General features: G+C 38.8%; 1 protein-coding gene across 2 annotated transcripts in view; it reads left to right on the top strand.

The window, feature by feature from the left end:
• Positions 1 to 351: 351 nt before the first annotated feature.
• Positions 352 to 13,131, top strand: part of PDGFRA (platelet derived growth factor receptor alpha) — a 36,306-nt gene continuing 23,526 nt past the window's right edge. The window contains exon 1 of one of the 2 annotated variants that reach the window (XM_063920920.1): positions 352 to 514. Coding sequence is in view for 1 of the 2 variants with exons in the window: in XM_063920919.1 (XP_063776989.1) it covers positions 1,275 to 1,388 (114 nt within the window). In the remaining variant the exon portion in view is untranslated. Of the gene's footprint in view, positions 515 to 1,012; positions 1,389 to 13,131 lie in introns of those variants that run through there. The other variant, XM_063920919.1, reaches the window with a different exon arrangement.

Below are 13,131 nucleotides of genomic sequence, written 5' to 3'. Positions count from 1 at the left end.
CAATAGACACAAGAATAATTTAATTTATTTAACTCAAACCTTCTTATTTTTATGCTGCTGGGAAAGTAAATTGTCACAAATTCCAAAAGTAAAAAAATCCTACATTTAGTTTTTTTTGTATGAACTGTTGATCGCTGTGAATGCCAACGCCAGTGTTTATGGTAAATCTCAATACACACAATACAGCGAAGAGACGCTTGTTTATACCAGGGCTGTTATAGCTGGACGTGTTTGTGTATGTAAAAGTCAGCTAGACTGGAGGGGGAGGGCTTACTCCCAAAATCAGTCTCTCATTGTGTGGGGAGGAGAAGGGGGACTTGCTTTCCTGACATCTCTGAGGATGATTAGGTTTTTTTGGAAGGATGGACTATAGCACTGAATCAATTACAAGACCCCGGGCTTCAGATTATTGCAGTTGGACCTAGAAGAAGGGTTACCAGCAGGACACTCTGGAATACACTGTTATTTTTTCACAATAGGTTTCATACTGACACTTTAATATATAAGGAAAAAGGTAAGGTAGAGCTTACAATCTGCGTGCATACATATATTATACCTACAGTATACTGTTTACATTAAAGTTGTTTTATGATATTTATTCAAAAATTCTATTGCAGCCAAATATTGCTGAGGCTTTGCATCCTCTGCATTATTAGACCTGTGGTTGCTGCTAGTTTGCATATAGGTTTTGTTATTTATTTGACTTAGAAGGGCAATGTTAGACAATTTTCAGGTCCTTGGGTGGCTTCAAGTAGGGCATTATGTAGACCACACATCCCAAAGTGTTCAATGATACAGGCAAATGAACAACAGACACACTTAGGACTATTATGGCAGCTGGACCTTGGATTGCATGGGATGGATGTTAAGGTGATGCTGGTGAAGATGGTGATGATGATACTTGAGGAGAGGTCTCCTTGGAGTCTACTGTGCAAACTCCATCACCCTGGTCCTGTGCACTATGGATGTACAAAGAGGGATTGCCATGGCTGGAGCTGAGCAGATGATTTCATACTGGTGAAGGTCTCAGGAAGGACTGCAGCTGCCTGAGGCTGGCTCCTGTGGATGGTTTGTCTGTAAGGCTTGCATGCACTTTCGTCTTTGGGGCACCAGCGATTTGCACTAATGACAACCACATTGCGGAGGGGAAGGCTCCCTCTACTCCCTCTACAGTTTTTGGAACGTGGATTTCTGGAATTCAGAGCTGGATTCGGGGTCTCCCTCAGGATGTGGGGATTGTTCTCCAACTGCAACACAATCCTTTTCCAAATTGTATGATCTCAGATGAATCATACATCGGGAAAGGAACCAGATATCACGGGATAAGTCAGCACTTCTTCATATTTGGGGTTCTTGGGTATACATTGAGTATCCGCCGGGAAGGAAAGGTAAGTGCAGTCTCTGATTTAAATTGCGGAATAACATTAGTTTCGGGTTAGTTTGTGCACTAATGCAGACTGTAGTCGTTTGGATTTGATTGACTCTGCCTATGGCGCCCAGTTTGCTGGTCGCTTTGTGACTCTCCCTCCTGGGCTACTATAACCTGAATGGACCTTCTTCTTGTACAACATGCTCTTTATGTGCTGTGGTGTCATTCAGCATCCTCCAACGCCACATGTTAGCATCATATCGCCATGTCAATTGTTTTCTACCAATTAATGGGAGTCAAAAGAGCTAAAAGGACTACATCTGGTCTTTCCAGGTCCCCCACTGAGCCACAAAGCAGTATAATGACTACAGAACCCACTGCTCCTCCTTTCAAATGCCCCATCTAGAACTTTGCTCTGGTAAAGAGACATGGGTTAGGATCTGTCTGTGGCTCTGGAGCTCATCATTGATCTGAGATTAGGTGATCTCAGAAATGTTCTCTGGGAAGTTTTACCAATAGTCCAAAACCTCCAGATCTACGTTGCGCTTGGCAGGGAACCCGCAGGAACGGGCCAGACTGTTTGGCTCTCCTGAGCTGTGTTGAACATTTTTGGACAGATAGATTTTTTGCTTGCAATTGATTTTTTTTTATTTTTTCCCCCTGAAGATCTTAACTGTATTAATCTATGGGAACAAATCTCATTGAGAATCATCCTTTAAAAGAGATTTTGCCATGGAAATGTACAAATAAATGGTATTTTATGCTAAGTTACTGGAAGTGTTAATTTTATATAATGTAGCTGTTTGTCAGCACATTTTCCCTGGGCGATAAGACTCCATATGGCATGTTTGCATCACTTTGGTGACACCTATCACCAGCATCTATTCCCAGGCTAACCTAGTGCTATCCTGCCCATACATTACGCAGAGAGAAGAGGAGTAGATAAGATAAGCAATAAGCTAAGAGCACTGCTGGGTCTGTCTGAGTTCTATATAAAGGCTTTAACAGGACACAGAACATCTGGTAGTGGAATTAGTCCTAGCTGAGGCATGTATATGGCACATTGCTGGATAGTGTAGCCAGTCACACCTCTCTCTTTAGCCTGTGTCACTGACATTATTATGTGCATTCACATCTCATGGGGAGACTCTATTTGCATGTGTTTGTGTGCAGGCAAGGGGGGGGGGGGGGGATAAGCATAAGTTATTTAGGTAACACAAAAGTTATTCCTGGAGATAAACTCCATTTGTTTGGGGAGACAGGATGCGATAAGCATAATATGTGGATGATGAGATTGGACAACCAGAAGACAAAGAGAAGAAAAAAATATAGGATAAGCAGAAGTTATTTGATAGGCTAGGTGTGGGAATTCGGGGGAGTTAGGATGATCAGGTTATGGATTGATAAATATCCAACAAGTCTGTATGAAAAATGTAGTTGGAAGGAGTAATAAATGAGATAGATAGATAGATAGATAGATAGATAGATAGATAGATAGATAGATAGATAGATAGATAGATAGTTGGGTTATGATATCTTAGTTTATTGAGGGAAATGTATATAGCGCACGTTAAACTGCTGTGCAATGTGTTGTTAAAATTCAGTATAATGTTTCGTGATCTAATCCTGCAATGGATCCAATTATCAAGCTGATATTAGTGTCTTATTTAAATGCAATAAAGTATAAATGTGCATGACATTGGTTTGAATGACCCTTCTGGGGTTTTGCACAGTGAGTATAATAGTCACCTCTGTGCAGATTGCATGACCCATTACTTTTCCGTAAGGCAGCAGCGTTTACGTTATGTTACCCAAGATCTAGCCATCTATATGGGCTCATCCACAAAGGGAAGACTTTGGGGGATATGTAGGCGCAGATGGAACAAATTGATGGTACAGTATGAAGGTTGGCTCTGGAGATTGCAACAGACTGATATAGCTGTAGACGCCAGATGCCGGCTATGGAAGACATTATGGAGAGGGTACAACTTACCCCCTCCCTCTTCCAGATGTGCCCAGAGAGAGGGGGCTAGGGCTGTACTCACTTCTCTGGGTCTTGTTAGATGTGGGGACTGAAGGGGGGTTGTGGATTCATTCTATTTATATTACTATGTTATGGTGTTGGTTGCTATTTTGTCCCCAGCAATTCAATGACTAGGTGGTTCAATTGATTTTGCATTTATCAAGGCGAGCTCCAGTGAAAAAAACCCCCCAAAAAACATAAAAAGCTATCTCTCTCTCTCTCTCTCTCTCGATCTATATTATATATCTATATAATGTATGTGTGTGTGTGTGTGTGTGTGTGTGTATATATATATATATATATATATATATATCTTTTGTGGTATTTTGTTTTTGGTTAGAAATTTGTGGACATTTTTGGGTATTTGCTATATATTTATTGTATTTATTTTCTATTGAACATACATATTATGCTGCGCTTAATAGAGTAGAGTTTACAATCTATATTCCCAAACACATGGACACACACATATACACTAAGGTTTGTTTGTTTGTTTGTTTGTTTGTTTATTTTTTCAATCCATCAATTAGAACCCAATCAGCCTACCAGGATGATTTTTGGATGTTGTACTTGTATTTCTGTTTGGCTTTCTGTTATACATTTTAGAATTTTTTCTAAGTGATTTTTCATTTCTTTTATTGCACTACTGAAGAACAATAAAGTACAATAGAATATAAATGATATGGGTATAGACGGTTTGGCACCGGTTGAGATATACAGCAGCTCTTGATAGCTTAAAAAAAAGAAAGAAAATAAATTACCCAACAGTTGTGTGGGCAACATGACAGGATGATAAAGAGGGGCAGAGTAGTTTGGGTGGTGCCTGACGGATGTGCTGGATAACGCTGGAGCCAGAGTATACTGTAGTAGAACGTTCCCTAGAGAGAATTTTGCGCAAATTTGTAATCCCCACGGGTTGGCCGGAGAGTGTTTGCTGCCACCTAGTGGGAGAAAGAGGGTGTTTTGTTTTGTTTCTTCATTTTTATTCGCTTTTCTAGGACAATAAAATCAATTACACATAAATATGAGAGAGGTTACAAATCACACGATGTCTTTGAAGAATATCGACTCTATATATTCATTATATTCCCTTATAGAGAGGTGATGGCTATATATATATATATATATATATATAGCTGTGTGTGTGTGTGTGTGTGTGTGTGTGTGTGTGTGTGTGTGTGATAGCTACACATATATATATATGTATGTATGTATGTATGTATGTATGTGTATGTGTATATATATATATATATATATATATATATATATAGCTATTTGTTTATTTATTTTTCTAGTGCTCTCTGGCACTGCAATGCAATTCTAAAGGGTACATGAAAAAATGCATCTACCAACTGAACATATATTTAGGAAGTAAGATAAATACAACTCCTTTATTTAAGTTAAAAAAAATTGTACTTATCACAGTAAAAAGAATATAAATAGAGTACATTGCTTCTATTAAAACTTGTATTCAGACCTGATTTTCCCCATATTCAGAATCTGTTATATTGAGATCTGAACCGGAGATCATGGTTTTGCAATGACGATGTCAGGACGAGGAGGCATGCCACTGACTTCTGCTAGTTCACACTAGCTTTAAATAGTTTATTAAATATATATGACAACAATAAATAAACACTGCTTAGGTATTTGATGTAATGTGCTAATAATCTACCTAACAACTGGGGAATAGCCTTTTGTTGCCATATAAACGTATGGAATAGTAATAGCTTAGGTAACACAGACACCTTACCCATAATATTATCTCCTTGTGCATATTTCTTGGCTCTGTAATCTTATGACTCTGGTCAGCCTGGGCTGCTGCATGCTGGTAAAACACCTGGCAAATAAATAGTGACCTGATGAGTTTCTGCAGATGGAAGACAGAGACATCAAATGTTTAGGTTCTTATTTGGGGTCAGACAGACCTTCAATAAAAGGAAACAAATAGGGTTTGTTGGCGCTGTGTAGGTAGGTGAAGGTATAAATATGCAAATCAGCGAACCACCTGGTGAATAATCTCCATATACAGTAAAGCCGACTTCATCTAACTCCAAACTCACTGCAGTGTTTAATATTTCATATATTAAGTTCAGTTAGTGTCATACTAGCATGCTAGTAGTATCTCAGTTCTATGCCTCTCGGAGAAGTGACAGCTGACAATAATTTAGTTGATTTAATAATACAGATAGACAAATATTCCTTATATAATAATAATAATAATAATAATAATAATAATAATAATAATAATAATAATAATAGCAATAATAATAATAATAATAATAATAATAATTAGGCTCACTGGCAAAAAGTTGTCTTCCTTCTCTCACCTCTCACTCAAACTTTCTGTCTCCTCTCTCTCTCTCACACACGCACACACACACACACACACACACACACACACACACACACACACACACACACACACACACACACACACACACACGCTTCCTATCTTTCTATTTCTTTTCCCTCCTCTCTCCCTCTTCCTATCTTTCCGTTCTCTCTCTCTCTCTCTCTCTCTCTCTCTCTCTCTCTCTCTCTCTCCTTACATTATATTTATATGAATTCCAGATACTGTATATTGTTGTTCCTTCTTTATTCCGTTTATATATTTTTGTTAATATGATGTAACTTCGGTATTCATTAATATCCGGTTGCTTTTAAATGTTTAATGAGCACAATATAAAACATCTATGCAGAATATGCCTAAGAAATAGCAATTTCGATATATTTGCTCTAACACTCAAATAAATGATTGTAGTGACTTTAATTAAATCAATAAGGGAAATCACCTAATTTATTTCTATTTTATATTTCTAAATAAAAATACAAATAGGTATTTATCTGTATCCCTGCTAGGAAATGCACATAAACTGACTGGCAATAAGCCATACAAAGAGCGCTTGTTTATATAAAATATATAAGTGTATACTTCAAAGGTCTGTCATCTATAGCAGAACCACCCAGCTGGTGTAGTCATGACACATTTACTGTACATGGAACAACAGGGCATAGTGTACACTGGTTGGAATGCACCATCCATATATTTAAATACATGTTATTTTATTTATTTGTTATTAAGAATAAATCCACATAATTAGATCAATAAAATGTTAGTTACCCCTTGCACAATATATTCTTTTACATTTTAATAATAACTTTTCATTTCTAGTGCAATGATAAATTATCTGTTATTCTCAGCAGTATTCCAATAATTTGTCTTGTATACAATCAATGTTGTCCATTATTTATTCTAGAAATCGTTACAAGTCTGTTTGTTTAATGATCCCAATAGTGATAAATTGTATCAATTTAAAATAAATGTTGTACGTGTTTTAGATTAATTGCTGCTAACTTCTGTTATTTCTAGACATGCTGGGATGTATGGTTCCACTGGAGACCCAGATGCTGGCTGTTCATTTTGAACAGAAAATCTATATTTCTAGTGCGACAGTGACATCTAGTGGATCATTTCTGATTTAGCATATAATTATAATAATAACCATGTTTGTATAGGCTATATACAGTAGATGTATGTAGCTTCCCTAGGCTATTTATATGCATTAATTGAACATTTTATATTCTGTGTGAACAGCTTATAAATGAACTAATGGCAACATGAACTGTAGGATTCCAATTGATACATAATGCAAAGGATAAGTTGAGGTGATTATGATGGGGATACCACTTTAAATAGTAAAATGGAAAATACTTGGGCACCATTTATTTTTCCATTCAATAAACAGCCTGAAACATATAGGAGCATTATGTCATTAGATATCGCTAATACTTTGGCTTGTGTATATCTTCCTGTACTAACTACAGTATATTGCTGCTGCTGCAGCTTCCTTCTGTGACTTTTTTTCAATGCTTAGTCATACAATCAGGCAACGTTGTTTAATTTTACTGCTCTGTGTTGTCTCCCAGGGCATCCAAAATTAAGAAACTGTCTGATGATATAAGTCTCAAACGTGGTCCTCAAGGCACACAAATGGTCCAGGTTTTAAGTATCCATATCCATGTTTGGCCACAGGTGTCTTAATTAATATCTCAGTCAATTTGATTTAACCATCTGTGCTGACCCTTGCAAATACTTAAAACCTGGACTATTGGAGTGGCTTGAGGACAGCGTTTGAGAACCTCTGATATAAGTTCATGGATGTAAAGCACTGAAAGAAGAAAGCAAAAGATAGAGTCAGCACAGCATGCACAATATAACAAGTGTCAAATTTTCTCTTAATTGCCCAACTGGTGAAGATTAGGGTATTAATAATATGTATTATGTGGCACCTACTTTCCTTTGCATTTGTGAAAGTGTTTAATGTAGTCTACATTCAGTTTTACTTTCATACAGTTGTGTCATATTGTGAACCTTTTTAAATTATTAATACGATATTTAAAAATTGTGTATTTTCCAGTTACAAAGCAGTACTATTTGATTTTATCACTTTACTGTAAATTGTTTTTTTGTTTGTTTATGAAGGCCATGGCACACAGTCCTTCCATAAATAATGGATTTAATTATATATATGATAAAGATCAGCTCAGTTGTAACTGATATAGGGGAAGATGTATCAGAGCTTGGAGAGAGATAAAGCAGAGAGAAATAAAGTACCAGCCAATCAGCTCCTAACAGCCATGTTACAGGGGGTGTGGTATAAGTTGCCGGCGGCCGGGTACCCAGCGGCCAGCATACCGGCGCTGGGATCCCGACCACCGGCTTGCTCACCACGCAGCTGATTGGTTGGTACTTTATCTCTCTTCCAGCTTTGTTACTACTCTAATATAACACCTAAAAGGGCAAAATGGGATAAAAGTCAGATTCAAATGAGGGGTTACATGTAAGTCCCTGTGGGCTGATATAAATTTTTACTCTCATGCTTTTCTGTGTGGAAATTATGGTTTTGTATTATAAGTGGGCACCAGAATGCAGTTTAACTGAGGTTTTCACTTCGCAATGGATTTCATATGAAAAATTATTTAAAGTCCCAATGTTCAATTATCAAACAATCAGTTTAGAAGCTGCATATTTGTGCTTCTTGTCACTGTAAGCGCTATAGCAGATAACATTGTTAAACATTGATACATTTGGTTTATTTAAAAACAATTGTAATTTCTTATTGTTTGGATTTGACCATCTTCAGTTAATGACCTGTAATAACTCATATCATTTTCTAGTGGAACAGTGCAACGCAGTGCTTCCTGGTATACTATCCTCCAGCACAATGCTTACTGCCATGCTATCCTCCAGAACAATGCTTACTGCCATGCTATCCTCCAGCACAATGCTTACTGCCATGCTATCCTCCAGCACAATGCTTACTGTCATGCTATCCTCCAGCACAATGCTTACTGTCATGATATCCTCCAGCACAATGCTTACTGCCATGCTATCCTCCAGCACAATGCTTACTGCCATGCTATCCTCCAGCACAATGCTTACTGCCATGCTATCCTCCAGCACAATGCTTACTGCCATGCTATCCTCCAGCACAATGCTTACTGTCATGCTATCCTCCAGCACAATGCTTACTGTCATGATATCCTCCAGCACAATGCTTACTGCCATGCTATCCTCCAGCACAATGCTTACTGCCATGCTATCCTCCAGCACAATGCTTACTGCCATGCTATCCTCCAGCACAATGCTTACTGTCATGATATCCTCCAGCACAATGCTTACTGTCATGATATCCTCCAGCACAATGCTTACTGTCATGATATCCTCCAGCACAATGCTTACTGTTATGCTATCCTCCAGCACAATGCTTACTGCCATGCTATCCTCCAGCACAATGCTTACTGTCATGCTATCGTCCAGCACAATGCTTACTGTTATGCTATCCTCCAGCACAATGCTTACTGCCATGCTATCCTCCAGCACAATGCTTACTGTCATGCTATCGTCCAGCACAATGCTTACTGTTATGCTATCCTCCAGCACAATGCTTACTGCCATGCTATCCTCCAGCACAATGCTTACTGCCATGCTATCCTCCAGCACAATGCTTACTGTCATGCTATCCTCCAGCACAATGCTTACTGTCATGCTATCCTCCAGCACAATGCTTACTGCCATGCTATCCTCCAGCACAATGCTTACTGCCATGCTATCCTCCAGCACAATGCTTACTGTCATGCTATCCTCTAGCACAATGCTTACTGCCATGCTATCCTCCAGCACAATGCTTACTGTCATGCTATCCTCCAGCACAATGCTTACTGCCATGATATCCTCCAGCACAATGCTTACTGCCATGCTATCCTCCAGCACAATGCTTACTGCCATGCTATCCTCTAGCACAATGCTTACTGTTATGCTATCCTCCAGCACAATGCTTACTGCCATGCTATCCTCCAGCACAATGCTTACTGTCATGCTATCCTCCAGCACAATGCTTACTGCCATGCTATCCTCCAGCACAATGCTTACTGTCATGCTATCCTCCAGCACAATGCTTACTGTCATGCTATCGTCCAGCACAATGCTTACTGTCATGCTATCCTCCAGCACAATGCTTACTGCCATGCTATCCTCCAGCACAATGCTTACTGCCATGCTATCCTCCAGCACAATGCTTACTGTCATGCTATCCTCCAGCACAATGCTTACTGTCATGCTATCCTCCAGCACAATGCTTACTGTTATGCTATCCTCCAGCACAATGCTTACTGTCATGATATCCTCCAGCACAATGCTTACTGTCATGCTATCGTCCAGCACAATGCTTACTGTCATGCTATCGTCCAGCACAATGCTTACTGTCATGCTATCGTCCAGCACAATGCTTACTGTCATGATATCCTCCAGCACAATGCTTACTATCCTCCAGGTGTGATGGAAATCTGCTTGATCCATCATAATGATTAGGGGGCAGATTTAACAAGTGACGAATGATAAATGGTGCTCCTGCCAATCAGCTCTTAACTGTCATTTTTCAAACACATGTGAGTTAGGAGCTGATTGGCTGGTGCACCATTTATCATTTGTAACGAGTAATAACAAGAATATTACTTGTTGTCAACTCTGCCCATAGATATTATACCATACCTTCCAACATTGTGTCATGGCAAGGAGAGACTGCTGTACGCTCCATGGTGCATGCGCCCAAAAAAGGGGGCATGGCCTCAGCAAAAGGGGCATGGCTTCCTTGGAATGCCGCTATCGTGAGCCACACCTCCCTTTTTATCATGGTGTGGGCATGCCCAGCACTCTGTGAGCTGCTGGCCATGCTCCCAGTCCCTCTCTCCTAGCAAATAGAGGCTGTGTGCAAGTGACAGGTGTGCCCCCCCCCCCCCCCCCCCACACACACACACACACACACCACCACAGGACACCGTGGCCCTTGACATACCGACCAACTGTCCCACAAAAAAAGAGACAGTTGGTCGGTATGATTATGTTGTTTAGTTGTTTTAGGAAGAATGATGACCCAACTGTTTATGTTTAAAGCATTTCCACAACCCTCAGTGCAGCAAAGTGCCCTTCCAGGCTGTCCCCAGGGCCTTAATCCCTTGGCAGATGTAAAAGATCCTGAAGTGACTCCATACACTGAGAGATTATATATATCTCTAGTGAACTTGTTTTGCTCCACATAAACTGACAGATTGTCACCTGTCTCCTGTGACATTTCAATATGACATTATCTGTTGAACAGTTTCAAACAATTCTCCAGTACCATACACCTGAAAGTTTTGAAAGATGTCTGCTGAAAGACCATCTGGTAGGTCAGACATGCTGAGAAATCAACTGATTTTGCCACTTTGGGCATTGGTAGATTATCTTTTATGTCCATAAACTCACTGACAGATTATCGTTCAGTTTAGTCTTTTTGATCTGTTGAGTACCTGTCAGTTTAGGTAGGTAAAGTTTTTCTGACTTCATAAGCATATATCGGATCAGCCAAATAGTGTCAATCCCCTGAAAGGTTTACTGTGATCTTCACCCAGTCATATGTTTGTTGTACAAGAAGCAATAATGCAGAACATCCCTAATATATTACAATTTTAGCATTTATTCATATAATTTATGGTAGAAAACAAATTATTTGCTGTCTTACACAGAGTAGATATTAAATAACCTAGGCCTCTCTAGTTTGGTCATTTTGGAACCTGTGGGGCTATAGCACATCCCACAATAGCAGAGGATGGCAGGAAATGCTGGCGAGTCACAGTTTGCCAAAACAGGTGTTCTACCAGTAGGGAAGATATACCAAGCCTTGGAGAGAAATAAATTACCAACCAATCAGCCTCTGTCATTTTTCAAATATACCTTGTAATGACAGGTGCTGATTTGCTGGTACTTATCTCTCTCTACTTTATCTTTTTTCCAAGGCTTGCGCATCTCCCCCAATGACTATATATATATATATATATATATATATATATATATATATATATACTTATAAAGGCAGAAAGATATGTACAGTATATAGAGAAATTGAGATGCAATTCATACCTGTATATATAGACAAAAACCGTAAGACATTTCACATAAATTGTGTTTTCCTTTGAGCTGCTTTTAAGCTTTGAATCTCAGTGCTTTCTTCTTTGGACATGTTACATAGTTACATAGTTGTTGAGGTTGAAAAAAGAGAAATGTCCATCGAGTTAAACCTGTATTAGAATTTTATTTTATTTTTTAAATATTAATTAAATGCTGTATCGTTGGAAAAATGTTTCTGCTAGGAATTTATCTAATCCATTTTTACATTTATTGATTGAGTCCAACATTACTAACTTCTCTGGCAGAGAATTCCACATCCTTACTGTTCTTACTGTGAAGAACCCTTTTCTCCATTGTGTATGGAATTTTTTTTCTTCTAACCTCAGGGGATGTCCTCGTGTCCTATGTAGTGTTGTTTTGATAAACAAATTGTTTGATAAATCTATGTATTGTCCCTTAATGTATTTATAAATATTAATAATGTCCCCTCTCAGTCGCCTCTTTTCCAGTGTAAACAAATCTAACCTTTTAAGTCTTTCCTCATAATCCAGTGCCTCTAACCCCTTAACCAGTTTAGTGGCTCGCCTCTGAACCTTTTTGAGTTCCAAGATATCTTTTTTTATAGTGAGGTGCCACCTTACTTGCTTTTGTTGCTGCATTTTGACATTGCGTACTGCTACTAAGCATTTATTACAAGCATTGTACATCAGATTGTGAGCCCTAGTAGGCAAGAAAGCTGTGCTTTAGAAAGCAAACATATAACTGCATGTAAAATTGTCATGTGAAATTAAGCATAATTATTATTGCCTGCTTACTGCTTTTGCACAACTATTAATCTCCCAGTGTACACCAGTAACTTTCACTTTCTGACAATAAACCTGATTCATATGTGTAAGTAAAGCAAAAAAGCAAGTAACTTTATTGCTGGAACAAACCATGTTGCCATGCGAGGGGAGCAAATACATTTACATATTTCCGTGCAGAGTAAATACTGGCTGCTTTTGCATGCAGCCCACAAATGTTAGACAGCTTTATATTTACACTGCCATTTAGATTTTAGTTTGAGCACTTACCACCCAAATCTAAATCTCTCTGCACATGTTACATCTGCCCCACCTGCAGTGCAGCATGGTTTTGCCCAGTTACTTGCTATTTTGCTTTGCTTTCAAAGATCAATCAGGACCATTGTTAGATATCTACTTGTAAATCATCCTAGCTGCCTGTTTGTCATATTGATGGCTATGCTTCCATATATGTCAGTGTAGTTGGAATCACGTCAGCAGCCAATCG

Source organism: Pseudophryne corroboree, chromosome 1 (assembly GCF_028390025.1).
Source record: "Pseudophryne corroboree isolate aPseCor3 chromosome 1, aPseCor3.hap2, whole genome shotgun sequence".
NCBI classification, from domain to species: domain Eukaryota; kingdom Metazoa; phylum Chordata; class Amphibia; order Anura; family Myobatrachidae; genus Pseudophryne; species Pseudophryne corroboree.
This window is presented reverse-complemented; position numbering and strand designations above follow the sequence as displayed.